The sequence below is a fragment of the Spizellomyces punctatus genome (genome assembly GCF_000182565.1).
Source record: "Spizellomyces punctatus DAOM BR117 chromosome Unknown supercont1.3, whole genome shotgun sequence".
Classification (NCBI taxonomy): domain Eukaryota; kingdom Fungi; phylum Chytridiomycota; class Chytridiomycetes; order Spizellomycetales; family Spizellomycetaceae; genus Spizellomyces; species Spizellomyces punctatus.
Window position 1 is genome coordinate 1781620 of NW_015971539.1, and position 27124 is coordinate 1808743.

The following is a 27124-nucleotide window of genomic DNA, read 5'->3' on the forward strand; positions in this document are numbered from 1 at the left end:
CATGTCATTTAGCCATATTTGGCAAGTACTTTATTTCTTTTTGGCTTACGAAATGCTGCAAGGGCTGTTGAGTTTTGACTTTTTGGCTGATCGCTGTTGGGGCATTGAAATTGTCTGCGGTCTGCTCAACTCATATAATGTATGAGGAATATGGATTTGGTTTTTTATATGTTAGAACCGCACCGTAACGTTTTGTTCTCAGGTCCCGTCTCATTGTCAAGAACCTTCCAAAGCATTACACATTAGACCGGTTCAAGGAACATTTTAGTGAAAAGGGCGAAGTAACAGATGCCAAACTCGTGAAGACACCGTAAGTTGGCAAGTATTGTCCTGCTATGTGATCATTTTTCAACGCTACTCTTCCACCAGGGATGGGGTGTTCCGTCGCTTTGGCTACATTGGGTTCAAGACAGAGAAGCAGGCCAAGGATGCGCTAAAGTACTTCAACAATACATTTGTGGATACCTCAAAGATTCAAGTTGAATTGGCAAAGGCGGTATGTCTAGGCAAGAGAAATGACATCATCGTGGTTATTTCAGTGTAATAGAGTGCTCTTTTCCTAGATTGGAGATGCAAGTCTTCCCAGACCATGGAGTCGACACTCTCATGGAAGTTCAGCATTCGACCGCAAGACGCAAGCAGAGGCAGAGGCCCAAAGGCAGCGGGAAGAGCGACAGGATCGCTTGCGTCGTCAAAAGGAGGAGACGCAACAGGATATGGAGCGAAAACAAAAACTTTTGAATACTTTATATGCTGACGAGCATGATCCAAAACTGAAGGAGTTCTTGGAAGTGATGAGGCCTCGGTCTTCCGCCCGTGGGCGGACGTGGGCAAATGATGATGTCACATCTGCACAAGGAACGGCAAATAATGGGGGGAAGAAGAATAGAGCCAAAGCTACCGTTCTGGCAGTCCCAAATAAGAAGACCGGCGGTGATGGAATGCTAGTTACCAAAACGCATGTGACTTTTGAAGATTCTGAGGATGAGCTGTATGACGAGCTTCCCTCTGCCACGAAAGACAATGGTAGTGGCAGTACAAAGGAAGGGACGGAATCGGCGGCAACGATGGTAGAAGAAGATGTAGAAACGGAAACCGTCGAGGATGCATCTAAACAGAGAAATTCAGCTGCTCACGACAGTAGTTTGTCAGATCTCGATTATCTTCGTTCTAAAATGAGAAACCTGAGCAAGGTAAAGGCGCTTGCTGCTGTTGACTCGTCAGCAAAAATGGACACTCACAATGTCTCTAGGATGAAGACGAGGAAATCGAAGCGCATGAGGACTCGGGGGCGGACGTTGGCGAAGATGATGATGATAGCATGGACGTGGATAAGGCAATAACGCCAACAGACATTAAATCCTCATCAACAATTGGAGCTGTGCCTTCCAAGATTCATGCGAGTAGAATGGCTCTATTCGATAATGAAGATGACATTGAAACTCCTGCACCGATCGCAACGACGCAAGGTGCTTCTAATACTCGACCGCCTCCATCAACGGTTTCAGTGCCAAAGGCTGAACAGGGTCCGCCGCCTGCAGAGTTAATCGCTGACACAGGTCGACTGTTTGTCAAAAATCTGCCATACACTTGCACAGTCGAGGATTTGCACAAGCTTTTTGAGAAGTTTGGACCTTTGTCGGAGGTAAATTGGTACTCTTTCATATCAAGGGTGTGATTATTCACATGATATCTAGGTTCACATTCCGATAGAAAAAGAAACTAAAAAGCCGAAAGGTTTTGCATTTATCTTATACCTTCTTCCCGAGCACGCTGTGAAGGCATTTACGACACTGGATGGGCAGATTTTCCAAGGTCGTATTCTGGAAGTATTACCTGGCAAAGAGAAACCGAGACCCGTTGATGACGAAGAAAACAGTTCGCAGACGTTCAAGAACCAGCGAGAAAAGCAGAGAAAAGCTAACGCTGGCAATGAATTTAGCTGGAATAGCCTCTTCATGAACGTATGTTCTTTTATGTGTGACTATGGCATCACATCTGATGATTGGATACCTAACTCGGTGTGCAGAGTGATGCTGTAGCAGAAGCGATGGCAAGAAAACTCGGAGTGAAGAAGAGTGACATTCTGAATCCGGATGCGGAAAATATGGCTGTACGATTGGCTCTTGCGGAAACCCACATTATTACTGAAACAAAGCAATATCTTGAAGAGGTATGTGAAATACTGCGCTCATTTTATTTGCTGACGTGCGTGCTCAGCGTTTTATTCCTTATAGGAGGGAATAGATCTAAGCGCTTTTGAGAAGCGGAAGACACGAAGTAAAAGTATCATTTTGGTAAAGAATATTCCACATGACACAGAAGAAGAGGAGTTGCGCGAGCTTTTTGGCAAGTTTGGTACGATTGGACGGGTAAGGAAGTCGTCGTTTGGACGTTGCGATCCCCGCGGTTCTAGCGATTGACATCCCAGTATTGTTAGTTGGTTCTTCCGCCTGCAAAAACCATTGCTCTGGTCGAGTTTTTGGAACTTAACGAAGCGAAGGCAGCATTTCAACGGCTAGCATACACCAAATTCAAACATTTGCCATTGTATCTGGAATGGGCACCAGTGGATACCTTCAAAAAGAAGTATGATCCGACAGAAGTTGCTGAACGTCGGAACAAAAAGGAGACACAAAAAGAAGATAAAACTACTACCGAAGATGTAGAATCAGAAGCCCCCAGAAGAACTATCAACGAGCTTGCTAGCGCAGACGACGCTACGGAGGATCCGGATGCTATGCCAATTGCCACCTTGTTCGTTAAGAACCTCAATTTTGAGACCAATGAGGAGCGGCTTCGAGAAGCCTTCAAAGTTGCCAAAGGCCTGCGTTCAGTTCGAGTTGCCACCAAGTTGGATAAGAAGACTGGCGGCAAGCTGTCCATGGGGTTCGGATTCTTGGAGTTCAACACAAAAGAGGATGCTATGCGATGCATTAAGTCGATGCAGGTATGCGAACGTGCTGAAGAAATATGCCTGTCAAACTTGACCTCTCATTGCATATTCTGCAGAATTTCAAATTGGATGGACATTCTCTTGAGCTCAAGATTTCGAACGCTGCGGCAAAAAGCACAGCGCCGTCCAAAAAGCGAGGGTCTGAGGAACCAATAAAGGTCACCGGTACAAAGCTTATTGTACGCAACATTCCATTCGAGGCCACAAAGAAGGATATCCGACAATTGTTCTCGTAAGTCATCACTTTAGAGTACCAGAATTTTTGATGTTTGTTTGCTGATGCTTCGATATTTTCTATCAGAACATTTGGCCAAGTCAAGTCTGTGCGTATACCGCGCAAGATGGATGGAAATCACCGAGGTTTCGGTTTCGTAGATTTCTTAACCAAGCAAGAAGCGAAATCCGCGTTTGAAAGCCTGGCTGCTACTCACTTGTACGGAAGGCATTTGGTGCTCGAATGGGCTGAGGATGTGGAATCAGTGGAAGCTATGCGAAGCAAAACGGCGAGGGGATTCTTTAAGGATGATGGGCCAAATAAAAAGAGAAAGATTGTGATGGATGATGAAGGGGAAGAAGATGAGGACTAGTTGATGGTTATATAGTTTCAGGCTACATTGTATATAGTATATAAACTTTATTTTAGTTCTGATATCATCGTTAAATACAAGCGAGTTTAGACCCACAAGATAAACTGTCGCTCGGTTGTTCGCCTGACGTTATCGCTTATGTAAGCCAGATCACAGCTCGATCATGACTCACTGTCCACCACGTCGCTTGCTCTTGCAGTTCCGTCCACCCCAACGTCGAAAAATGCGACTTCTTCCACCACTCATCCTTCTCTTCTTTGGATTCGGTTTTATTTATTTCCTGTTAGCTCTGAACACACCTTCTCATCCAATTCCCGCACTCCTTGCCGCATATAAAGTACGGTTTCCAGATCTGGTTGAAGAATGGGCAGACCGGGTGGCAGGGTTTGCCCTGGTCGATGGCGGGCAAAGTATGCACGTTGGATGGATGGGGCATAATAAAGAAAAAGGTGGGTTTACAATCGCTATCGCAGAGGTACCAAACGAGGCCAACTGAGGTGCTGTCTTACGTCACAGGAGTGTTGCAACAGTATACAGTACCACTGGCGCTTAATGCGTCGCAAGTCGAAGCCAAGGCAATGAGGGTTAGGGAGATTAATGGCACCGTGACCCATATTGCATTTAATCGACAAATAATGCCGGACGCTGGACTAGCTATGATATACAGACACGTGGATGGGGAACATATGAGGTAGGACTTCTGCTATGATTTAACTTATGCCAAGAAGACGTCTCCATGTTTTGTTATTTTAAGTTATCACATGGATATGACAATATTAAAGTCGGAGGATACTTCGAAGCTCGCTTGCGAGAAAACGAAAGAAGGATGTGGTGAAAGCGAACTATTTAGTCATCAGTCTTGGGAGTTACCTGGCAATCTGCCATTGACGCGCGCATCGCTCGGATCATTAGGAAAGCTGGTTGCCAGTAGGTCAGACGGTTACCACACTATGGGCTAGTTTAGCCTGTTGGTTGAAATTGTATTTTGCCCTCCTCTGCAGGAGATATGACTCAAACATGTTTCGGGTGTATTTATTTGGAACGGATACCGATGAGAGTGAGCGGTCGGAAGGGACTGGAATTGGAGGGCCATCGATAGGTATGCCAATCAGTTTATAGGATCCGCCAAGAGGTTGCTTAATGAACGTTTGCAATATTGTCGCAGACCTTTCACTGGGAAGGCAATTGCTCGCTATGGAACTGTACAACCCCATGTAGGATGCCATAGTTTGAATTTATATCAGGCAGGTCCACTCACCAATGTCGTTCACCTTTTAGAGAACGTCACATTAGCGTATTCTCGGTAACCTTTCAGGAAGTAGATGACTTCTACCGAGTGTCGATGTCTATTTTTACATGGGTAGATGGCAAATGGGAACAGGATGAGATCTGGAAGGTGAATATAATTCGCGTGCCGATCGGTTGACGTTTGATTTAATTTCGCAACCATAACAGCAATCCTATCTTCCTGTACAGCGAAGCGTGTATTCTCCTGCATTGGGGCACGAAGTCGTCGAAGCTGAGAACGTGGATCAACTGTTCTGGCTCGGCACTCCGGTTGTTGGTGAGTTTCTCGTTATAGCGCGACAATCATTTTTGACGTCTATGGTCTGACCCGCACGGTAGCCGCATCATTGAATTCAAAGAGCGTCGCATGGGTTTTTCTTGGCCGTATTTTTACACTAGACTACATTGGTGAAGAAGCCAGTGGCAAAAGCCATGGCTACCTGTTGGACGATTCGAGAATAGTAGACGAGATCAGCCATTCCAATTTAAAGATTCGAGGTGCAAACTTGAATCAGGATGGTTCCATTCTGGCACTGGTTACGGAAGTGGACGACATTATCGTATTCAAGCGTAACCCGTTGACCAGTGAACGAGAAGCAGAGTCCTCAGGATGGTGGGATGCTGAATCATTTTTTTCGATACCCCACGAAGTCGCCTTCTTTTTCGATGGGGCGCTAGAATCTACTCCGATGCGCGGCACGGCGCCCGCTGAGGAAAAAAGCAGCGGGAAAGGGCGATGGGAGTTGCATAATGTTTGGCTGAATAATATAGACGGTGGCGCCGCTGGACGGGTGAGTCTGTTGTTTCAACAGAAGCATAGGATGATCCCAAGAATGCTAATCGTAGCACGGTTCGGGTTAGACTGTAATTGCTTTTAGTCTGGTCGATGCGGAGCAGCTACACTTGGATGTGCCAACCAGTTCAGAGTCCGAACAGCAGTGTTACATAGGTAATTACTCGATGTTGCTTTGTCGCTCCCCGTCACTGATGAAATACTAAGCTCAATGTTGGGGGTTTTCACAGTTGTGCTATACTCAAACAACGTCCTCAACATTCTGGACCTGCAAAGACAATTTGAAGGCTCACACGTCGGAAGATTTTTGACGACGCGATGGCCGATGCTTGTAGGGATGGTGGCTGTTATCATTGCTTTCGTTATAAACGAAGTGAGGTGAGCATATGTTCATACAAGCTACTCATCAAATAGGTTTCTGACTCTGACTCGTTCCTTTCCCAGCCATGGATTGGGCAGGTACATGTCCTTATTTGGGATAGGATTGTCATTTTGGCTGTTGATGTCGATTGTAATTGTTGGGGAGACGGTGTAGCTGTGGACGGATCAACGGCTGCCTCCTTACTGTAACTTTAAAAGGGTGACCGGATCTTGCATTATGTACATTTAAACACATTAATCAGAAAATTTGGGACTTCTTCCTTTCAACCGCACTCAGGCTCATCTGTGTACCCGCCGCCTCCTTCAGCTGCATATTCGTCAAATTCAAACTCTCCGCGCAATTCCTGTGTCCACCCATCGCCTCCTTCCATGTCGTGTTGTATGCGAAGCTGAGGTTTCCATCGGTTCTTTTTCGATGTCCCCTTTGCGCGAGGCTTTCGTCGAGGTCTTGCGCCAGCTGTGTTCTGTTCACCCCTTGCGCTGTCCGCATCTATCAGTTCATCTTTCGAGAACCTTGCTTCGGCTGCTCGTCGTTGCATCGGTATTTTTGCCGTGCGCTCCACAGTGCCTGGCTTTACCGGCACATATACCGGTGGAGCGGTTTTCAGTGTTGGATTGCGGAATTGACCGCTGGAGCCTGGATCCTGGGGTGGTGACGCGGGGCGTGGGGGTTGCGTCTCTACTGAATGGGAATACTGTGAGTGAGCCGTACCGCGCGAAACAAGTAGTCATTACAAAAACCATACCAATTTTGTGAACCTGTGAAATGGGTGGTTTGGGGGTTGAATCGATAACGCGCTTGTTGACGAGATCCAGCGTAATCACTCGTCGTCGTTTCTGCTCCTCCTCGAGTCTACGCTGTTCTTGCGCTTTCTTCAAGGCTAAGGCACGCTCTTCGGCACTGAGCCACTTGTTCGATGCATCTTCATCGTAGTTGAAGTCACTTGCTTGGTCTGATACGCCAGAGTTATAATCGCAAGTAATCAAGAGGTCACCAAGTATCGTCTTACCATGAACTCTCGTTCTTGCAGTGCTATTCCGTTGGAAATCCAACAGTTTTTCCATCTGGGCTTCGGCGCGCGCTAACGCCTGTTGATCCTTTTCCGTCATGAGAGTCGGGAACTGAGACTGATCGGCGCCATTGGGTGTCCTCGCAATCGACGCAGCAGAAGGCACCTGAGCACCAGCTGCCTGTCCGTATCGCGCACCTACATAGGCATCTCTACCCCTCCCTACTTTGGACGAACGAGTAGGAACACCCTTGCTCTTCCTTTCCTGGACAAGTGTGACCTGTTGCTGTTTAGAGTAAACAGGAGTTCCGCAGCAGGGACAAGGTCCTTCCCCTTCCAATCGGCATATCACTTTCCCACATGTCAAACAGTTCGTAATCAGTCCATGGGTTGCAGCTGAATTAAGAGCGGGTAAGAAACTGATGCATTGTCAAAAGCACAAGATACAGGAAGTCTGGCAACGGGCCATACCTAAGCATTCACAGACCACACGACCGCCAAATCCAGGAGGGGCATTTCCGACTTTCACCATTCCATCCAGACTATCCAGGGTGGCTGCGGCTGCAGCTACATTCATTCGTTCCTTCTTTCCCTTCTTTTGTTTATACTTTGGTGCTTGTGTGGACCGATCGTCAATCTTCACTGACGATAGTTTGTCGCTCAACAATTCTCCCTCCAAAGGACGCGATGGTGCTTTCGGAGAAGGTGCACTCGATGTTTTCGATCCCCTGGTTCTGCAAAGTACATACATGAACTCGGATCTCAACCGTACAGCGCGTCATGTTTATCCTACCCCTTGAAATAGTCCTCTTCCATATCAGGTTTTCTGTACACATTTTGTTCATCCTTGAAATGCTTCTTGAGTTGTGCGGGCGATCCGTTTTTACTAGGAGTTGAAGCCTACTATAACGCTAAGTGTTTGTGCCAAGTCACGGATATCGCTAAAGGTTCAAGCAGGCTGTACCTGAGCGTCAGTGGTTTTCAGCGGTGCCGTCCAGGCCCCTTTCGTAACCACAGGGGGAAACCGTCTTGTATTGAACTCTTGAATAAACAGCACCGCAGGCGATGAGTCGCCCAGCATGCCAGTTAGAAATTCGACTACCGCTTCAGGGGAAGTAATTTGCAACAAGTACGCCGTGATTTGCTGCAGTTCTTCCCCGTCTAGGCCCATCAACGCCGATAGGCGGTCCTGCGCCCATCCGTCCACAGTGTTCATTTGAGACGATGAGTGCTCCTGGTCCAGAGTGTGCTGTGGGCGAGTTTCCAATGCTTGACATGAGTCATTGTTGATATAGCAACAGTAGAATACACGTGCCTTGATGATGCAACTCTTTGGAGGCAAGTTCCCGACGACTTTTGCGTCTTGTCCTGCACCTCCTAAAAGACAATTTGACTAGCAGGTGAGCTATGGAACAGTCGGATTGCGAATGCACTATTGCAAGCAACTCACTATCGACGTCCCTCCTACTTCAGCCTTTTGCCTGGCTTTCTCTAGAGACCTTTAATAGACGGGGCAGAAATGGCCTTCTTCACACCACAAGACGTTAAAGCTTTGAAAAGCTACAAATACAGCGGAGTAGACAAGTCGATAATATCGCGATACATAGTTTGTATCTTCCCGTCCTTGTCAGAACCTTTATTTGCTTCCGTGTAAGCCATAACCATTCTCACTTGTGATAGTTGAATCCCTACTGGTGGAACAACTTGGTCAAGATTTTCCCATTATGGTTTGCGTACGTATACTAACAGAGAGAATCCTTGATGTGATGCTGGGTCGGTACTGATTGGAACGTAATATCATGTGTAGCCCCAACCTCATAACGCTGACGGGTCTGAGCATTGTTGGGGCCAACGTCATGCTCCTTCTCTACTACTCGCCTGACCTTCAAGAACCATGTCCGAATTGGGTCTACTACAGGCAAGGAGAGACGAGTATATGAGCTAGTTTGACTCAGATCCTTAATAGAGAACTAATTCGAGGACTGCCTATAGTTTTGCTGTCGGCCTCTTTCTATACCAGTCCTTCGACTCGATAGATGGAAAACAAGCGCGTCGAACGGGGACGAGTGGACCTCTCGGGGAGCTTTTTGATCAGTGAGTGTACGAATCGTGATTACCGCTGTCTGCCAGAAAACCTTACCCATGTTTCCGTGCAGTGGTATGCATTGTGTGCGCAATTGCCACGCCAGGATTAGTCAACCTATAGCTATCATTTGATATCACAACTAACTTAATTTGTTGTATTAAACCATAGGATGTGATGCCCTCAATACCACAGTACGTAGAGTTGGTGCATTCGATTGTCTCATCGCGTCGCTAACCAGGCAAGCTCTACCATTAGTTAGGAGGACTTCTACTTGGTTCGGCAATGAATCTTCATCAGTCATGGTGGCTGATTTTCAGTTTGATGTCCGGTAAGTCCTTGCATTAGCTCTGTCTTTGAGGATACGTCGCATACCCACATGTCGTAGCGCTTGGCAATTTTTATCTGAGTACATGGGAAGAATATCACACTGGAACATTATATCTTAGTTACTGCAGTGGGCCCGTGGAGGGCATTCTGTTGATCGTGTTCATTTTCATAGTATCTGGCCGATATGGTGAGTGAACGGATATACCGATTTCATACACTGGCATCTTCTAACAATAGTGCAGGGCCTGAAATCTGGGATCGCCGTATATCTGCCACGTTTCCGAGTGTCGCTTCTCTCCTGCCTTCTACAATTGCGGAATTAAGGCTGAACGAATACTTTCTTGGTATTGGTGCGGTGTTTCTTGTATTCAATATTGTCAGCGGGTATGTCGCTTTGTTGTCAAAAAAGGCACTGCTGCAGCCTCAACGTATGTTGTTGTAGGGGATTGAACGTCTTCCGCGCCTCCGGTGCACGGAAAAGGAGCACCGTTGTTGCTATGCTGGGCCTTCTTCCCTTTGTTGCCTTCACTTTTGGCATTTTCACGTGGCTGAAACTCTCGCCATCTATTCTAACGACGCATCTAATCCCCTTTTCGTTACTGGTCGGCTGTCTATTTGGTCACCAAGTCGGAAAGATGATTATCGCGCACGTCTGTCGGCGCTCATTCCCATACTTTGATTTTCCGATTTTCTTGATCGTAACGATCGGGAACTTGAGTGCCTTTGTTTTCCGTAATTGGGAGCTTACGGATGGTGCCAATTCTGGTCCCGTCCTCCGTAGCGCTTTTCCCAATGAGCTGTCTCACTGGCTTCAGGGTCTCTTGGAAAAACTCTTTGGTCACGTGGAAAGGATTGAGGACGCTGCTTTCATGGAAGGAACTATTGTGCATGTTCTGCTCTGTGTTGCCGTCTTTGCGTATCTGAGATTTGCGTTAAGGGTGATTCACGAACTGTGCGAGATCTTTGACTGTCATTGCCTGAGGATCAAGAAGAAAGTTATCAAAGTTCATGGAACTGCAAAGTTTCCGCATGGAAAGGTTGGACGGGAGGGTACCCCTGGGAGGATGGGGGAAGAAAATCGAAAGTTGGAATAGATGGGATTATCGGTGTAAGGATAAATTACGCTTATAATAGTTGATAGTATACAGTGGTCAAGAATGATTCTTCTTTCATTGGTGCTTGCCTCGCCACTGATGTATGCGCCAGATGTCATGTCATCTCATTTCATGTACATTGTATTACATATTTACAAATGTTTACGGTCATCATGATATATCATCATGCCTTTCTACCCTTCGTTGCCTTTTTTGGCTTTGGTTTTGTCACGCTACCCTTACTTGTACTCGCTCTCTTCGAAGGAACCTCAGTCCCCTTCTCCCGCCCAACATCCACATCATCCTCTTCATCTGGATTCCAGTCGGATACTGTGACGGTTGTGACTCTCGTTGCGCTTGGGATGGTGGATACCGTTTCCGGTGTCGCTGCTTCGTCTTTGCTGGCAACGGCTTCTATGCGTTCGAGGTCGGAAACTATAAGGTGGCGCTTATTCTACGAATGCGAATAAGGTTAGGCTCTTGGGGAGCTCTAGCGCCCAACCCCGGACAAAAAATATCACATCATACATTCTCTTTACGCAATTCTCTCCGCTCCTCCTTTATTTTTTGTTCATATCGTTCCTTTGCTTTCCGCTTTTGCTCTAGTTTGCGTTTATGGAAGCCTGTCAGAAAGTCTCTGTGCTTGTGCGTCCAAAGTGAGTGAATTGCAACAATGAAATAGTGGGATTCTTGACGGATTTCGATTTACCTTCGTGCGCTTTCATCGTAGACTAGTTCGGTGAGTTCTGTTGTTGAGCGGCGGGTGCGAGGTTTGGACTTTAATGTTTTTCGAGCCATAATGTTCTGCTTTTTTGTAGTGTTGAAAACCCCAAAAATGCAAGTTGAGTTTATGTTGTCAGCAATGGGCGCGCATCACGTGTTTTACGCACCATGGCAATGTCCGAGAGGGACTGGGGGTTTGGACAAGCCAGCGGATCTTGAGCTTCTTTGTCATAAGCATCATTGTTCCAAAAAACTCTACAAAAATGACAACGACAGCAACGACTTCACCACCTGACGCAACACCCGGAACCCCCTCATCCACTGACCACGCAAAATATTTTCGAAAAGCACTGGGAGATGTCACGCCGAATAATATGGGACAGATCAAAGCAGTCAATTTGGTCCTGTTTCCTGTTAAATATAGCGACGAGTTTTATAAAGCTGCATTGCAGGTTGGGGAGTTTGCAAAACTAGGTGAGTGTAATCGTTTGAAGTAAATTCGTTTTCTGTATGGAAAGAGGCGCTAATGGTTACGTTTTTTGGGGGTAACTCTCATAGCGTATTTTAATGACGTTTGTGTGGGGGGTGTTATTTGCGTTAAGCAGGCAGATAAGGAGACGGGAGCAAACAGACTTTATATTGCAACGCTCGGTGTTTTGGCTGCCTATAGAAGATTAGGACTGGGTATGTATGGAACTTTAGGGGTGCTTGATTATACATTTGTACGCTAACGCTACAGGTTCATCTAGGTACGATGCTCCTCGACCACGTCCTTAGGCAAGCTGCCCTGGCAAAAGATAAACAAAAGATATCTGAAGTTTATCTACATGTGCAGACAACTAATGAGGACGCATTAGAGTTTTATAAGCATCGGGGGTTCGAGGTGACAAGTACGGAGGAGGGCTATTACAAGCAAGGCCCTGATCCAAATGCGTATGTTCTGACAAAGAAAATTGCGGCGTAGATATTTGGGAATAGAATTGATTGCATTCTGACACTTTAGAGCATTATTTTATTTATACTTGACAATAAGGGTAAAAATATATTTGATATGGTCCAGAAGTTTGTAACAACAAGTGTCCACTCATGCTAACAGACGACCATCCTACTTACTGTCCAATATCGATCTATGAACCCCAGCCCCACCCCATATTAAAGCGAACCCCCTCTTAAGCAGTCGTAACAGATTTGGCCAAGTTTCTAGGAGAGTCTGGATCGAAACCGCGTCCAGTAGCCAGATAGTACGACAAAATCTGTAATGGCACAATGTTAATGATCGCCTGAAGAGCATCAACAGTGCGAGGAACACGAATGGTTTTGAGATTGTTGAAAAGTGGCGTGTTATCGTCGTCATTGCAGATGACAATGGGTGCACCGTAGCGCGCCGTAACCTGTTTCAGTGCATTCTCAGAGTCCTAATGATATCTGTCAGTTACACCAATACTTTAGTAGAAACCACATTCTCAAACCCACCGAGTAGTGACGGTCCTTTGGCATCACCAAAATAATGGGCATTTTGTCGTCAATGAGGGCAAGGGGTCCGTGCTTGAGTTCCCCAGCATTAATACCCTCAGCGTGAATGTACGAGACTTCCTTAATCTTTAAAGCGCCTTCCAGGACTGTTGCCGTTTGGTATCCACGTCCAATCAAAATCAGGTTTTGAGCTGAACCAAACTGTTCTTGCGCCATCTTTCGAAGTTCAGGTTCCAAGGCCAACGTCTTCTTGATGTCTGCAGAGAGGTTGAACAGGCCGTCAATCAGCTCATGACGTCTGGGGAGTTTGGCGTAGTTGTCATCAGACAGCTGAAGGGCGATCATAGTCAAAGCGATATATTGCGAGGTGTACGCCTGTAGAGAAGAAACACTGAGTGAACATCACAGGACATGGAACGCTGATACTCAAAAAGACGATAAACCCAAACGCTACCTTTGTACTGGCGACACTAATCTCCGGACCAGCATTGATATGGACACCACAGTGAGTTTCCCGGGAAATAGTAGATCCAACCGTGTTGGTAACACCCAAGCAAAGGGCACCACGGTCTTTGCAGTATTGCAATGCAAGAAGGGTATCCTTAGTCTCACCACTCTGCGAGACGTATATGCAGCAATCATCACGGAACACAGGCATCTGCTCATCCAAAAAGGTCGATGCCAACTCCACTGACACTGGCAATTCAGTCAACTCGGCAAACAGCGACCTAGTAGCCACGCAGCTGTGGTAACTGGTACCGCAAGCAATGAAGATTAAGCGACGAGATCGGCGGATGTTGGCAAGCTGAGAGCGCAATCCTCCCAAAATGACTGTTCTGTCGTCAAAGTTGATGCGTCCACGCATGGTGTTAACCACCGACTCAGATTGCTCAAAGATCTCCTTGAGCATAAAGTGAGAGAAAGCACCCTTCTGAATCTGGGCCAGCTCCTGTTCCAAAGTCTGAATAGGACGGACTGATGACATGCGGTCATCTCTGCGGAGGCGGTGGATGTGCAAGTCTCCATCGCTGATGTGGGCAATATCGTCGTCCTCCAGGTACAAGACCTTTTTGGTGTGTTCGATGATAGCAGACGCATCGGATGCAAGGATGTACTCTACTGGCATTGGTACACCTTCCTCACCAAAGAAACTGCGAGATTGGGTACGGCGAATCTTTGGTTGGTCGGGGAGCATCAAGTTCTTCTCATCTTCTTGTGGCACCTCGACGTCTACATCCACAAAGTCTACCTTCAATTTCTTTGCGGTCTTGACACCAATCAACAGAGGAGATCCACGACGAGCAGCCACCAATTCACCAGGGAAATGGGCACTCTTAAAGATCAATGCAAAGGCGCCGTCCTAAAGTGATATATACATGTCAGTGACGATGCGAAACTATGGACGCTGCATACCGATGTGAGCTTACCAGTTCTTTGCACACTGCCTTGACCAATCCGGTAAAAGTCAAGGTGGATCCCATAGTGGTCTTTTGTGTATCGTAAATGTATTTGCAAAGTTTGGCAACAGCCTCTGTATCAGTGTCCGACTCAAATTCGAAGCCAAACTTCTCCAAGATAGTACGGAGCTCTTTGTAATTTGTGATAATTCCATTGTGAACAACGGTGAACTCGTTTTTCGGGTCGGAACGGTGTGGATGACAGTTGCGAACAGAGGGAATGCCGTGAGTAGCCCTGTTGTGAGTTTAGTGTGAGATGCCTTTGCCAACCGGTTGCAATCACGTTCTTAATAAACGCACCAACGAGTGTGCGCCATTCCGCCGTGAGAAACGAACGTCCGCTCCACGTCGAGTCCCTTCTCGGCGTCAATCTTCTCGCGCAGGGCGGCGACCTTACCTACCTGCCTAAAGATGAATGTTTCATCTTCATTGTCCCCATCAACGGCAAGACCTGTAAAGTGGCGATGAGATAAAAGCAAGACGTCAATAACTATCAGGTGCCCACAGTCATTGTGCCTGCTGAATCATGCGTAACATCCACAGCAATGAAGCATCAAAAGAATGAAATAATTCCCATGCACATCCACTCTTGCCCATCATCACACCCTCATACCCACCTGCGGAATCGTATCCTCGGTACTCCAATCGCGACAAACCCGTCAACAATGTCTCGAGGATGAACTTTCGGTCCCGTTCCACAAGGTAGTTCAAGTACGCAAAGATTCCGCACATGGTTTCTTTTTAATGCCTCCTACAAGTCGTAAAAATGGGGTAATTGTGCTGAGATGACAAGAAATTGGAAATGTATTAAAAGCCGCGTCGAAATGAGGAAAGGGCGGACAATCGTTTGTCACTAGATTGCCAAAGGTGCAACAACATACGTGGAGGCAGGTCTTTTATAGCCGTTAGTTGATAACCGTACGGAGGGCTGGTTCAAAAAAAAACCAAAGGCGATGATGATGATGCCCCACGTAGAGAGATGTGTGGCTGAACAAGAAACCTTTCATGAAAGGATTTCCTCAGCGCGCGACGCGGGGACCGTTTTTTGCTTAGCCCATTTTTTTTATTTATGTCTTCCAAATGGGATTTTCTTTACGGCTTTCTTACTGCGGCCGTTTGACCTTTTAGGATTTGCATACGGTGGACGCTGCCGTGGACCATTGGAAGGGCGGCGGGGAACATTGGCGGGGGAGGCAGTGAACATTTGGCCGGAGGCAGTGTATTCTGAAATATCGTTGATGTCCGAAAAGCTGGAAATCTGACGCGCTTCTGATGCTGACTAAGGCGCTATTTCCGCTCTCGACTTTTTTCCTTGTCGACATCTTGGTTAACTACTCTCTACTTGCGATACACTGATACAATATCCAATATGGCGGCAACGGAAGGAAGGAAGCTAGATATCACGCCAGAGGTTGGTACCTGCTGCGCTCATGGCGCGTGAGGACCAATAGCTTGTGTTGACACGCTGCGCAGGAATACAAAAAGATTGAACAGTCGTTGAAAAATGATCAATTTCGCAGCCTGTTTATGGATTACATGAAGGAAATTGCTGACCCCGAGAACCGCAAGGTGCGTAATTGATCTAATGTTCATCATCGGTGGTGTTAGCTTAGGTTCTTTTGCATCTCAGTTGTATGAAGCTGAATTGACGCAATTGGAAGCTGAACGAGGCAACAATATCCGCTTTGTGAAACCCACTGCAGGCTACGTCGTCAAAACGGCCTTTGCACAGGGTGGCGAAAAAGTGTTTATAAATATCTGTACCTCTCCTGAAATTGCGGAAGCCAAACCCAATACCACATCTGCCGTTCAAGGAGCCGGACAGAGTTGGTCTATACCTTACAGCCTTGCGCCATCTAGGGAGGACGTTGATCATGGTGAGCCTTTGCATTACGCCAAGCATGTTCATTCACAAGATTGTACAGACGATTAACGATGGATATGTGATCAGCTAATAAAAAGTGTACGGTTTATGACTGCGTCTTCCATCCCGAGACGTATGCAAAAGGCGTGCGAAATCCAAAATTTGACAAACTGCTCGTGTCGACGGCTATAGAAGGCATCGAACGGCAGTTTAATGTCAAACTGGAAAAAAGTAGGAACTAGTTGTTTTTTGGGTTAGATCCGCAGCTTACCAAACACATTTTATAGAGTATAAAACACCAAAGATGAAATTCAAGGGCACCCCTTCTACCACCGTGATCCGAACCGCCGACCCAACACTAACACCACAATCTGATACAACAACCCAATTCCTTGAACAGCTCCAATCTGGAGTGAAACCCACATCGACCTCGAAACCTGCCACACCCTCCAAACCACTCATTCAAGAACTTCCAGAAACAAGGAAACACGCATCAGCGGCTCCTGCAGCCGAAGTCGTTCCAAAATGCACCATCATTCATCGAGGTATTAATAATGACTATCAGCGGTTCACAGAGGAACGGGAAAAACAAGTTGGAGCAAGACCGGATGCGTTGGTGGTCAGGATTGAGTTACCTGGCGTGGTATGTATCGGATAATACTCTTTTCATTCCTTCAGTCATTGAACCCAACTAACAATTTTCGAACAGTCTACGGCAGCCCAAGTTGATCTCAATACCCATCTTCAATCCATCGACCTTGTCGTTCCTCAGAAATATAAACTCAACCTCCCGTTACCCTTCCCTGTCCACCATGATCATGGTACCGCAAAGTTTGATCGGACAAGGCAAGAACTAGTCGTAACACTACCTGTCGTACCACCTCCAAAGACATCCTTGGTAAGATATAGACTTTTATACACTGTTTCGATAAGCGTTAAATGGGTACTTGTTATGTAGCCTGAATCGGATGCACCGTTTGAAGAGGATGAAGTTGGACAAGTTCCGCCCTCTCCGACTTGTTCTGAGCAGTCCGATGGATGGATTAGAGTAAAGTCTCCCGAGGAGCTTCGGAAGGTGGACCAATGCGATGGGGAAGCGAAGGGAGACGGACAAGATGATGAGGATGCGCTGACTTTGCAGGGTGCATCCAAATCAGAGCATTTGAGTGCGGGCGAACATAGCATCATGGACGAGGAGGTCTGCGATACACCAAAGGACGTAGAACAAGAGAATGTGGAAATAGATGGGCATACTGCCATTATTCCTGCGGTACAACCAAACGAAACGACTACTCCTCCCATCTCGCTGGACGAATCCAACGATTCATCAAAGAGCCAAATTACCTCTCAAGTTGGCAACGACATTAAACAGAAGGCTGTACAACCAGTGTCAGTCCAATTTGTGAATACGCTCATATATGATTTAGATGATTAAGTGTGGCCATCTGGGCATAATTTATACAAAAAAAAAAAAAGAAAACTATAGTTTCTAAAATAGTAATATATATAATTTATTTTTATCTCCCTCCTTCCTGGTTTACTGGGGTTGTGTTATTCCCATTTGAATAAAGTTGCCGTCGTCGTTCGATTTCACAACTACATAATCGTCGTTTAGGTTTAGGTTTTCCCCGAGTATCGGATGACAGACTTGCATCTTTATGCCAATTCGCTTCATGGGTCGTTTTCTCTACATCAATCTCCCTGCATGCAGTACAACAATACATACCCATATTTTCAGTTGGACTCTTTACAGAGTGCGACTCAAAGCAGGGGGTGCAGCATGTCACCAATAAATGACATCCGGTACCGATACATTTTTGAAGGGCAGCGGTAGGTGTACCACACTTGTAACAAAACGACACTGCATCCTCGTTCACGTCGTTTTGCACCCCAAGACTCTGCCTAGCATCAAACACATAATTCCTGCCCTTGAATAAACTCTCCCCTCCACTTTCCTTGACCCATTCTAAATAATTGTGTATGCCCCCCTCGAGCATGATGACGGGTACTCCCATTTCCTCACTCAACCAAGCCGAGGCTTTTTCACAGCGGATTCCACCGGTGCAGTAAGTCAGAATAGCCTTTCGGGAGGAAAAGGTTGGCTTGTTTTGGTGAATGTAGGTGGGGAGGGTGGAGAAGCGGCGGATGGGGGGTAGAACAGCGGATGGGAAATGACCAATGCGCGTCTCGTAGTGGTTACGCACGTCCAGGAGGATATAGTCGTCCTTGTTGTTTGGGAGGGTTGAGAGGAGGGAATGGAACTCGGGTGGTGCGAGAGCAACGACTTTTGGATCCTTTGATTCGGGTGTAGATGGGTCATATTGATTGGATTCTTCCCATATCCCTCCTCTCATCCTTTTTGGAACCCAATCTCGTACTCCAAATGGACAAATCTCATCAACGACCTTGACGCTCAACCCATCAAATACATGCACACACCCTTCAGAAGGTTTAAAAAACAACCGTCGTCTCTCTGCATCATTCTTCAATTCTAACCCGCTCAACACCTCATGCTCTACCATGACATCCACATACTCTGTGATATTCCGCGTTTCTCCCGCAACGGTGATATTCAGCCCCTCGTGTGCAATTCGGAGCTTGCCACTGAGTCCTAACCGTGTACACAAATCTTTTTGGAATGCTGCAACGTCTTCGGGGTCATGGATGGGGGTGTATCTGTAAAAAAGGAGAACGGTGCCTGATTTGGCGTGGAGGGCGTCGCATGGGAGCGTAACGGGATCCGACCCGCCTCGTGCTGCTCGACGGGTGTGGAATTGGCATGTATTTTGTGGGGGTTTGACTTGTCGTGGTGGGGATGCGAGGAAATGGGATTCAAGAGCTGCTAGTTTGTCGGCATGTGCTGTGTGAATGTGTCGGGATATGCTTGAATGGGTCGTAAATGTCTTGGAACAACAGGACCATGTAGGCTCGGTACCAGTGTCATTGGTGTCGTGAGTCTGGAGTAATGAATGCACAAACTGTTGGACGGCTTGCCGTTTGGCTGCCCGCTTTTGAGTGCCGCTAACAAAAGCGGGTGTGGGCGACAATGTTGTTGCGGTCATTGGAAGAGTTTTGAACCGTTGGAGAAATCGCAAGAACGATTTGGAAGTTGGAAGTGTTCTTGCAACTTGCCGCTGTGCCACAATTGGGTTGCTATAGACGACAAATATATTACAAACAATGTCAAACGACCAACACCGCACTCGTTTTAAGCAGTGAACACCTTTCTTTTCCCAATATGATGGACTATAATGGACCATAAAAAAGACCACAATAAAGATCTAAGTTACAAAACGTACTCGTGTCCACTAGCAATGAACAATAAACAATAAACCGAAAGTCAAAACGACCTGCTCCAACAACCACGAGGGATGACAACATTTATTTTGACTAAACAGGATATGCACCTATAAAGGACCTCACGACAGATCTTTTCGGTTCATACACAACTCGCTCAACATCGTTCCATGTAATGCACATCTCTAGGTACCGCTTCCCAAATGACACTACGATATATAAACTCAACCATCGTGCACACTCAAAGACCTATAGCTCGTCCAAATGTATGCTCCCTCTTTTTAAAATACATGCCATACTAGTGGTTTTGGCAAGTACCAGTAAATGGTCAACGCTATACCAAAACACCATAAACACAGCAGCTAAAGTCGACATCACGTAATCCATCACATAATCACTGCGCCATAACCCGCGACATCCTCCTCCGCTACACATCTTTTCCTACCGACCACCCAACAAAAACCTTGAACCCAAAAACAAACAGTCCACCATGTCCTCCATGCGAGACGCCATGCGGCGCCTCCAGATTATCTACGAGGCCTGCGCACCCGAACCAACCGCCCAAGAAACAACCCTAGACGAATTCACACGCCTCAAAAAAAAGATTCATGGGGATGTTAAGCAGGTTCGACAAGACCTAAAGGAACGGGAGGAGATGATGGCTGCTGGTGGGACTACGACTGAGAGTGCTGAAAAGAGTTATCGGATTCGGGTTGCGATTAGGGGGGTTAAAGAGGGTGTTGCGCGTATGGGTGAGATTGTTGCAAAAGAGGAACGAAAGGTATGCAAAAAAAGAAGAGGAATCTGGTGCATGTGTGTATTTATTGTGTATTTTTTTTTGGTGGGGATGCTTTTTAGAAAAAAAAAGATCCAGAGTCTGTACAGCGACTTGCTCATCGACGTGAGATCCTCGAACTCGCACAAAAACATATTGAGGAAGTCGAAAATCTCGAGAAACGAAAGTTTAATGATGGGTATACGGAAGCGCGGGTGGAACTTTTGGCTGGGAATCGAGGAAATCCTGGTATGTGCAAAAAGCAGATATTCTTAAATTCTCTTTGTTGAATACTTTTATTTTTGTGACAATAGCTTTCAGGGCTCGACCCAATAAAGGCGCACCCGTAGATGAAGATTCCGTACCAGACCCATTCACGACGACAGAGCTACCAGATATTGATGTAGAAGAGGACCTAAAACGGATTGGAGAGCGGAATAAAATGATTGTAAGCTCGTATATTCCCCGTCTCTGTTCCTCCAGTTACGACAACTGTTTTTTGTAGGACCAAGATTTGGATGATATTGGGGCAGGTGTTGCGCGTCTAAAGGATATTGCAAACGATCTCGGAAATGTACGTTCATGCAATCGTTTCAAAACCTAAAAATGGGGGGACATTAAGTGATTAATATTTTCTTTATAGGAACTGGACCGCCAAAACGACGTCCTAGACGAGATCGAAAGAGGTGTAGACACAGCATTAGACAAGGTGGACAATCTCAACATTAAAATGCGGAAAGCTGTCGACGGGGTACGTCATCGCCCACAAAAACACCAATAGCAGAAACAATCATATTCACTCGTTTTTGTTAGGTCATGAAAGGCGATCGATTCATGGTGAATTGCGTGCTCATGTGTGTCGTATTAGCGCTTGTAGCATTTATAGCGGGGCAATTTGCTACGTAATGGAATGGGTGGATATTATTCATATTATAATGGGTGGGTACAGTACTGTACTGTACTTGTACCCGGGATCACGTCTTGTGAGTCATTCGCTCCTTTCCCCCGTGATACTCGGAACATTCGGGATTATCCGGCACGCTTGTGCCACTCATGTGACCTATAGGGGCTATAAAGACGCGCGCGTTTCCCACGGGTGGGTTTTCTCCATCGTGTCCATCATCTACGTTTCTTTGTTTGGCCCAGCGTCTATCTACCCATATGACTATGAAGCGCAAGCAGCATGCTGGGAGCAAGAGGTGAAAAGGTATATCAAGTGGTTGGGTATCCCGAAGCTCTGAGGTCGAATACCAAAAGGTGTCGGAGATGGACCGTCATCCCGTGGCAGGGTCTGCTGGCTTCAAGCCGGAGGGCACTTGTCTGGCTGTTGTGATGCATGTGCGCAAGCCGACTCTACGCAGCTGGCCTCAGAGTGGATAAGGCTTGGTGGTACCATTGGTGCCGGAGATGGAATCAGTAACGGGTTCCATCCCGTGGCAGGGTCTGCTGGCTTCAAGTCGGAGGGCACTTGTCTGGCTGTTGTGGTGCATGTGCGCAAGCCGACTCTACGCAGCGTACAAAGCCTTGGGGATACCAGAGTGTCGTTTTCGCTTGGTTTTTTTTCAGTTGCTAATATCTTTGAGTTGGATTTTCCACTTGCTAACATCTTTTTATATCGTTTATGGCCCAACTGTGCGAGTGGATACCAGATGAAGGGCGAGCATCATGCTAGGTCTGTCGAGTGGTTGGGTATCCCGAAGCTCTGAGGTCGAATGCCAAAAGGTATCGGAGATGGATTGTAACGGGTTCCATCCCGTGGCAGGGTCTGCTGGCTTCAAGTCGGAGGGCACTTGTGTGGCTGTTGTGGTGCATGTGCGCAAGCCGACTCTACGCAGCGTACAAAGCCTTGGGGATACCAGAGTGTCGTTTGCTCTGTTTTTTCACTTGCTAATATCTTTTTATATGGTTGAACTTTGCGAGTGGATACCAGTCATCTCTTGGCAAGGTCATTATCGAGATCGCACTCTTGTATGGCTGTCGGTGAATGCTTTACTAGGGTTTCTCCCTTGAAACTACTGTGTAGAACATTTGTAAATAACAAATCTGTTGCGCGACAAAATATATTTTTAAAACTTTAACATGACCAACATGAAGTCAATATGCAATGATGAATCCAACATTTCACTCTGCGAAAACATGTCAATATTAACATGAACCCACAAAAGAGCACAAAAAAAAGCAATCGTGTTTGTTACAGAGAAACCAAAAAGAACAAAATACAAAAGAAAAATCCCTTTCCTCCCCATCCTCTCTCTTTTATCTTTTTCCTTAACACCCCCTTCCCACTCTTTTCACATTGTTGCATTTGTAAATCCTTTTTACGTGTCCATATCTACAAAAAAAAACACACAAGAGTAACTAAAATACAACCGTTCGGTATGAACTTTGTTGTTCACGTATATCAACAAGCCACCTAAAAAACACACAAAACATCAGTATATAACCCACCAAAAACCACAAAAACAAGACAAAACCAACCTCAGTTTCTAAACCCACTCGCATACAAACTCTTTGTCCGCTCCCGAATAACACTCTTGGGTCGTTCCCCATCAACAGAATAATCCAGCGGTTCCAAACACGTCACAGGGAACGCCCCAATTTCACCCGTAGATTCATTCCGCCCAACACCCCACCCATCATCGTACTCTTCTTCAACAGTAACGACATCGCCAATCATGAGGGAGAGTTCGTCGCCTAGTTGAGCGGCGTAGGCTTCGACGACCTTCATTTGAACGAGGGGTTGGGTGGGTGTGTTGTTGATTGGGGGGAGAATTGGAGGGGGGGCGGCCGAGTAGACAGAGTAGGCGTTCGTAATGGGGGGTGGGGCATTGTACATGCTGGGAGGGGGAGGAGCATCAGTGTACATGCTTTGAGGAGGTGCCGGGTTGGAATAAACGGATTGCATGGCGGATTTCATGGTCGGGTACGAGTTTACTGGTAAAGGCGGTGGAGCCACTTTGGACCGTCCGCCGAAACCCATGATGGATTGGCGAACGGCGGAAAAGAGGGATGTACGGCGTTTACTTCCAAATGGACCCGTTCCAGCGCCGTTTTTGAGTGTATCGGCGCGGAGTGGGCCTGGCTCGATTTCCGATGGCGGGGGCTCCGAAGCGGAGGTGGAGGCTTTTTTCCAGGGTTTCATCTTAATGCAAAAGATGAAGACCAGGGCGAAAAAGACCATGGCGCCGAGTGCGATACCCGAGGCGATCCAGGGGGTGTTGTTGACGGGAGCGAGACCTTTGGCAATCGTTTTCAGAGTTGCGTCGGTGGCTTCGGCTGCTTTGGCACAGCAGGGGTCGGAGCCATTCGCAGAGCAGTAGGGGGCGACTTGAGCGGCCGTCGAGAAACCACATGTAACAAGTTCCGTATCCAGTCCACTTTTGCAGCCGCTATTGTCGTTGAGCGTAGCGCAGTAGGCAGCAAAAGGGCTTGTCGAGGGTTGAGCAATGTTGGTCCGCGCGGCAGTCAGGCCTGCGTCGACCTGCGGTGGACAAGCCGTTCCGTTTTGAAAGATTGTGTTCATCGAGGCGATGAATTGGTTGCATTGCGTTCTACACAATGGCTGAATCGGTGGGTTCTCTTGGCATCTCCCAAATTGCACGAGCTGTACCGAGCAGGAGCACATTGAGCAAAGCGAGATGGGCGATGCGAGATTGGACGAGCAAACAGAGTAAACATGTCGAGCAAAGCGAGATGTGGGATGCGAGAATTGTGACAAGGGGAATATCAGGAAAAAAAAGAGCACAACCCAGCGATTCGAGCGAGCACGTCAAGAGATTTGCGAGATTTGCGAGGAAATCGAGGGATACCAAAAAAGGAAGCGAGAAGAAGAAAGAAAAACCGTTAGATTCCAATCAATGCAAATGTGATGCCGATCTCTCCCTCTCATTCCCTCGCCACTCTTTCCCCACGCACAGCGACAGTTGCCCTCTCTCGCCATAGCTCAATGTCACTCTCCACTAGATACGCTTGTCATCTCTCCATCCCAATCCCAAACCTCAACCAAACGCTAAACCCTGATCCTAACCGCACCTTAAACCCAAACTAACGCTCTCTCTCTCTCACACAAACTTACATAAAAGCACAGAGTGGAAATGTGATACCGCTGACCGAGTCCATCCCAGTTGGGACACCCAAACTGGGACTTGAATCCATTCACATAATCTGGATTCCCATCGCTCTGGGTCTTTATATAGGCATCAAAAGAATTCACGTCCTGGAAATCGGGCACCTTTTGAACAACTATAGGGAAATTATAAATGAGCTGAATGTCTCTCTCAATGACGATAATCTCTCTCCCGCTCTTACAAAAGTCTTGGAGACCCGGACAGGATTGAGAACCAGCGAGTTTAAAGCAGTTTTGAGCAGCGACACGCCCACACCAAGCGATGAGCAAGAGTATAGGAGCGAGAGAGCCTGTGCGTGCCCTCTTCATGACCGGCAAGAGAGAGTAGGCGAGACAACAAAGACAAATGAATGCACTGAATGCTAATCTCCAATGTTCAATGTTGCAAGAATGAAATCAAACTCCAAATCAAAAGACGTGGGAAATGGAGCAAGGAAGAAAACCGAGTTCCCCCATCCTCCTCTCCCCATTTCCCCTTCTTTGAAACGTTCTTCATACGTGGGAACTTTTGGTGGGAATATTTCCCAATATTCGATTACTATAATCATATGGTGAAACATTGCCGTTTTTATGAAACAATTGTTTCAGATTCGAGTCACAATGAGCCGCTCATTGGAGTGTGATTGGAGTGTGATTAGAGTGTGAATACAGTGTCAAACACTCTATGTTACTCTCGTAATGACCCTACATACGCCTGTCCACTTTTCAGATATCTTAATAGTCCAACAACACACTTTGCAAATAGTCTGCGTTCTGCAGGTTAACCTATATCATACTCTACAGTACGTTTGAGGATCAAGTAATCCCCGACCGTTGGACCAGTGCCATTCTCCAAGTTAGCCAGATAATTTGGTGAGAATACGCCAGAGACTATGGAACATTTCCGATGGTGCACCATGAAACCAAACGACTAAAACAGTGAAAAGGTGAAATTAGAAACTTGGTCAGATATGGGGAAGGAGATAATACTTGGTCCTTTACTTCGGGCGTAGCGTGGGGGCGCCTAGATTGATTGTACTGGGCCACCGATATGACTTCTCCTGCGATTTGCGCCAGGATAGCCTGATCAGTTTTCCTATGACAGTGCCTCTTGGCTTCTATAAAGGCGCAAACGGCAGACGAGAGCGTCTTGGCCTTGTCACCTCTGTCAGAAACGGACAAGTATCCGTCAGTTACGACAGATATACGGCGTCTGCAAAACTGCACGCCATGTTTAATGGGCTCCGTTCTGTTCGGAAAGCGTTAGAAAGCCCATGGTTGCCATCACCACATGTTCGCGCATACCGAACACTCAAAAACAGTTGGCGTCCTCCAATAGAGAAAACTTTCCCATCATCGACCCAGTACCGCAAAAGCTCCCTGAGCATGTCTTCTGAAACACACTCGGCTTTGTCAGTTGCCGTGGACGAGCCAGAACGAGAGCTACTGACACTTGACACAGGACTGGTCGAACAAACCGAGCTTAAAGAATCCGTCGATCCCGCCTGTATCACGTTGAGCAAGCGACTGTAGAAACCCCGAGACAAATCTCGGATATTCTTCAGAACAAAATGCTCAGACTTTAGATCATTGGTGGAGTACATGAACATCTCAGAGTGCATGTCAAGTTCTTAAAGAGAAAATGCCAACCGATGAGCGACTTGTAACCCAAAACCAGGCTACACGACATACCCTCATCGGTTGGAAAAAAAGCGTCGGGAACCACGCTTTCAGGTGGTTGGTCTAATGCCAAGTGTACTTGAAGGGCGTCAAAGTAATCTTGGTTCCACTTGCTAGCGGAAACAAACCCAGAGCGTTTCAGAATATCAAGGAGAGACAAAAGAGGAGAACCATTCCGTAACGACTGGAATTCAGCAGAAGCCAACACCTCTGTATTCAATTGGTGAGAGAACGACATGACAGCGAGCAAGGCAAAGAAAGACAAAACGTGTAAATGTAGATGTTTCTAATTTTAAGATGCAGACCATTGATTCACGTGATTCTTTGTGGTTTACGAAAGCGTTTACTCCATCTCACCACATTCCCACGCACACTCCATCTCACACATTACAACATGACATGCACATCAACAGACAAGGTACATGCGCACACATATGCACATTCACATGTGGATTCACATACGCAATTCACTCATTCACATGCGCATTCCCAATTGAAAGATCCTCTTGGAACCGTATCACTACTTGTGCACACACCCAGGAAAGGAAATACGCTCCAAACTCGTAGACGCATTCGGACTCTGGCTACACGTTCCTCAAGACAAACTACAACTCATTCGTGAATGTGTGGAAATGCTTCATACCGCTAGTTTATTGATTGACGATGTCGAGGATGACTCGGATTTGAGACGAGGGATTCCTGGTGAGTAGTAATGAGAGAGGGACGCGTTTGTTCTGTCCTCACTCTGTTTTAATCCACTGGCAAGTCGCCCACAAGATATTTGGCATTCCCTCGACAATAAATTGCGCAAATTATGTCTACTTTCTCGCCCTCCAAAAACTATCCAATCTCAACGATCCGCGTGCGGTGCAGATTTTCACGGAAGAGCTCTTGCAGCTGCATCGGGGCCAAGGCATGGAGATTCACTGGAGGGACACAGGAACATGTCCCACAGAGGACGAGTACATTGGCATGGTCAAGAATAGTAAGTGTTGTGTTGAGTGTGGGTTAGGGTGAGGGTGAGAGTGAGGACTTTGGTTTAGGGCTGGGTTTGGGTTGGGTTTAGCGTTCGAATTCGAATTAGGGTTTGGTATCGAGTTAGAGTTCAGTTGGGGTTAGCATTTAGTTTTGTTCGTTTCGGTTGGGATTCGGTTGGGATTCGATTAGGATTCGATTGGGATTTGGGTTCGGAACTAGGGCTCGGATTTATGCCAACGCAATTTATGGGA

At 46.7% G+C, this 27124-nt stretch overlaps 13 protein-coding genes across 14 annotated transcripts in view; 7 read left to right on the forward strand and 6 right to left on the reverse strand.

Moving 5' to 3' along the window:
* Positions 1–60: 60 nt before the first annotated feature.
* Positions 61–3639, forward strand: SPPG_02379 (uncharacterized protein). Its single transcript, XM_016750671.1, has 11 exons — positions 61–139; positions 203–310; positions 370–496; positions 564–1193; positions 1253–1645; positions 1698–1964; positions 2030–2173; positions 2238–2372; positions 2441–2950; positions 3013–3188; positions 3258–3639. Coding segments are annotated over exons 1-11 (2778 nt in total). The 5' UTR covers positions 61–137; the 3' UTR covers positions 3544–3639.
* A 67-nt stretch (positions 3640–3706) lies between these two features.
* Positions 3707–6356, forward strand: SPPG_02380 (uncharacterized protein; the record flags this gene model as incomplete). The annotated part of the gene is made up of 11 exons (XM_016750672.1): positions 3707–3992; positions 4060–4234; positions 4298–4474; positions 4545–4642; positions 4709–4757; positions 4822–4939; positions 4999–5107; positions 5170–5621; positions 5692–5779; positions 5854–6001; positions 6068–6356. The coding sequence occupies 11 exons, from the start codon at positions 3707–3709 to the stop codon at positions 6156–6158; spliced, it is 1791 nt and encodes a 596-aa protein (XP_016611375.1). The 3' UTR covers positions 6159–6356.
* Positions 6189–8246, reverse strand: SPPG_02381. 2 transcript variants are annotated; one of them, XM_016750674.1, is made up of 6 exons: positions 7979–8246; positions 7808–7914; positions 7486–7748; positions 7015–7410; positions 6751–6957; positions 6189–6686 (listed from the first exon to the last, which is right to left on the reverse strand). In XM_016750674.1, exons 1-6 carry the CDS (start codon positions 8228–8230, stop codon positions 6268–6270), a joined length of 1644 nt encoding a protein of 547 aa, XP_016611377.1. In that variant the 5' UTR covers positions 8231–8246; the 3' UTR covers positions 6189–6267. The 2 variants fall into 2 exon arrangements, with proteins under 2 accessions (XP_016611377.1, XP_016611376.1); XM_016750673.1 differs by having other exon boundaries at positions 7808–7917.
* Positions 8247–9050: 804 nt separating this feature from the next.
* Positions 9051–10521, forward strand: SPPG_02382 (cholinephosphotransferase 1; the record flags this gene model as incomplete). Its single annotated transcript, XM_016750675.1, has 6 exons — positions 9051–9108; positions 9269–9291; positions 9356–9428; positions 9486–9618; positions 9665–9811; positions 9870–10521. 6 exons carry the CDS (start codon positions 9051–9053, stop codon positions 10519–10521), a joined length of 1086 nt encoding a protein of 361 aa, XP_016611378.1.
* A 68-nt stretch (positions 10522–10589) lies between these two features.
* Positions 10590–11319, reverse strand: SPPG_02383 (uncharacterized protein; the record flags this gene model as incomplete). Its single annotated transcript, XM_016750676.1, has 3 exons — positions 10590–10975; positions 11050–11158; positions 11231–11319. The coding sequence occupies 3 exons, from the start codon at positions 11317–11319 to the stop codon at positions 10706–10708; spliced, it is 468 nt and encodes a 155-aa protein (XP_016611379.1). The 3' UTR covers positions 10590–10705.
* A 133-nt stretch (positions 11320–11452) lies between these two features.
* SPPG_02384 (uncharacterized protein) lies at positions 11453–12306 on the forward strand. The gene is made up of 3 exons (XM_016750677.1): positions 11453–11718; positions 11803–11928; positions 11994–12306. Exons 1-3 carry the CDS (start codon positions 11508–11510, stop codon positions 12206–12208), a joined length of 552 nt encoding a protein of 183 aa, XP_016611380.1. The 5' UTR covers positions 11453–11507; the 3' UTR covers positions 12209–12306.
* On the reverse strand, positions 12229–15240 carry SPPG_02385 (glutamine-fructose-6-phosphate transaminase (isomerizing)). Its single transcript, XM_016750678.1, has 7 exons — positions 15056–15240; positions 14792–14954; positions 14475–14625; positions 14145–14409; positions 13172–14077; positions 12718–13092; positions 12229–12659 (listed from the first exon to the last, which is right to left on the reverse strand). The coding sequence occupies exons 2-7, from the start codon at positions 14904–14906 to the stop codon at positions 12414–12416; spliced, it is 2058 nt and encodes a 685-aa protein (XP_016611381.1). The 5' UTR covers positions 14907–14954; positions 15056–15240; the 3' UTR covers positions 12229–12413.
* Positions 15241–15418: 178 nt separating this feature from the next.
* On the forward strand, positions 15419–17563 carry SPPG_02386 (uncharacterized protein). The gene is made up of 7 exons (XM_016750679.1): positions 15419–15585; positions 15648–15743; positions 15805–16051; positions 16126–16269; positions 16326–16681; positions 16748–16936; positions 16997–17563. The coding sequence occupies exons 1-7, from the start codon at positions 15544–15546 to the stop codon at positions 17471–17473; spliced, it is 1551 nt and encodes a 516-aa protein (XP_016611382.1). The 5' UTR covers positions 15419–15543; the 3' UTR covers positions 17474–17563.
* Positions 17438–19304, reverse strand: SPPG_02387 (uncharacterized protein). The gene is made up of 2 exons (XM_016750680.1): positions 19262–19304; positions 17438–19191 (listed from the first exon to the last, which is right to left on the reverse strand). The coding sequence occupies exon 2, from the start codon at positions 19098–19100 to the stop codon at positions 17556–17558; it is 1545 nt and encodes a 514-aa protein (XP_016611383.1). The 5' UTR covers positions 19101–19191; positions 19262–19304; the 3' UTR covers positions 17438–17555.
* A 468-nt stretch (positions 19305–19772) lies between these two features.
* Positions 19773–21176, forward strand: SPPG_02388 (uncharacterized protein). The gene is made up of 6 exons (XM_016750681.1): positions 19773–20116; positions 20194–20359; positions 20425–20558; positions 20616–20684; positions 20754–20861; positions 20924–21176. Exons 1-6 carry the CDS (start codon positions 19826–19828, stop codon positions 21014–21016), a joined length of 861 nt encoding a protein of 286 aa, XP_016611384.1. The 5' UTR covers positions 19773–19825; the 3' UTR covers positions 21017–21176.
* Positions 21177–22276: 1100 nt separating this feature from the next.
* Positions 22277–24761, reverse strand: SPPG_02389 (uncharacterized protein). Its single transcript, XM_016750682.1, has 4 exons — positions 24419–24761; positions 24186–24352; positions 22589–23714; positions 22277–22523 (listed from the first exon to the last, which is right to left on the reverse strand). Exons 1-3 carry the CDS (start codon positions 24543–24545, stop codon positions 22590–22592), a joined length of 1419 nt encoding a protein of 472 aa, XP_016611385.1. The 5' UTR covers positions 24546–24761; the 3' UTR covers positions 22277–22523; position 22589.
* A 64-nt stretch (positions 24762–24825) lies between these two features.
* SPPG_02390 (uncharacterized protein) lies at positions 24826–26161 on the reverse strand. The gene is made up of 4 exons (XM_016750683.1): positions 25908–26161; positions 25521–25845; positions 25218–25464; positions 24826–25146 (listed from the first exon to the last, which is right to left on the reverse strand). The coding sequence occupies exons 1-4, from the start codon at positions 26131–26133 to the stop codon at positions 24997–24999; spliced, it is 948 nt and encodes a 315-aa protein (XP_016611386.1). The 5' UTR covers positions 26134–26161; the 3' UTR covers positions 24826–24996.
* Positions 26162–26289: 128 nt separating this feature from the next.
* Positions 26290–27124, forward strand: part of SPPG_09018 (farnesyltranstransferase) — a gene marked incomplete at both ends in the record, with an annotated part of 1730 nt that continues 895 nt past the window's right edge. Inside the window, 3 exons of the mRNA XM_016757171.1 lie at positions 26290–26313; positions 26396–26597; positions 26662–26902. Of these exons, the coding sequence (XP_016611387.1) occupies positions 26290–26313; positions 26396–26597; positions 26662–26902 (467 nt within the window). The remainder of the gene's footprint in view (positions 26314–26395; positions 26598–26661; positions 26903–27124) is intronic.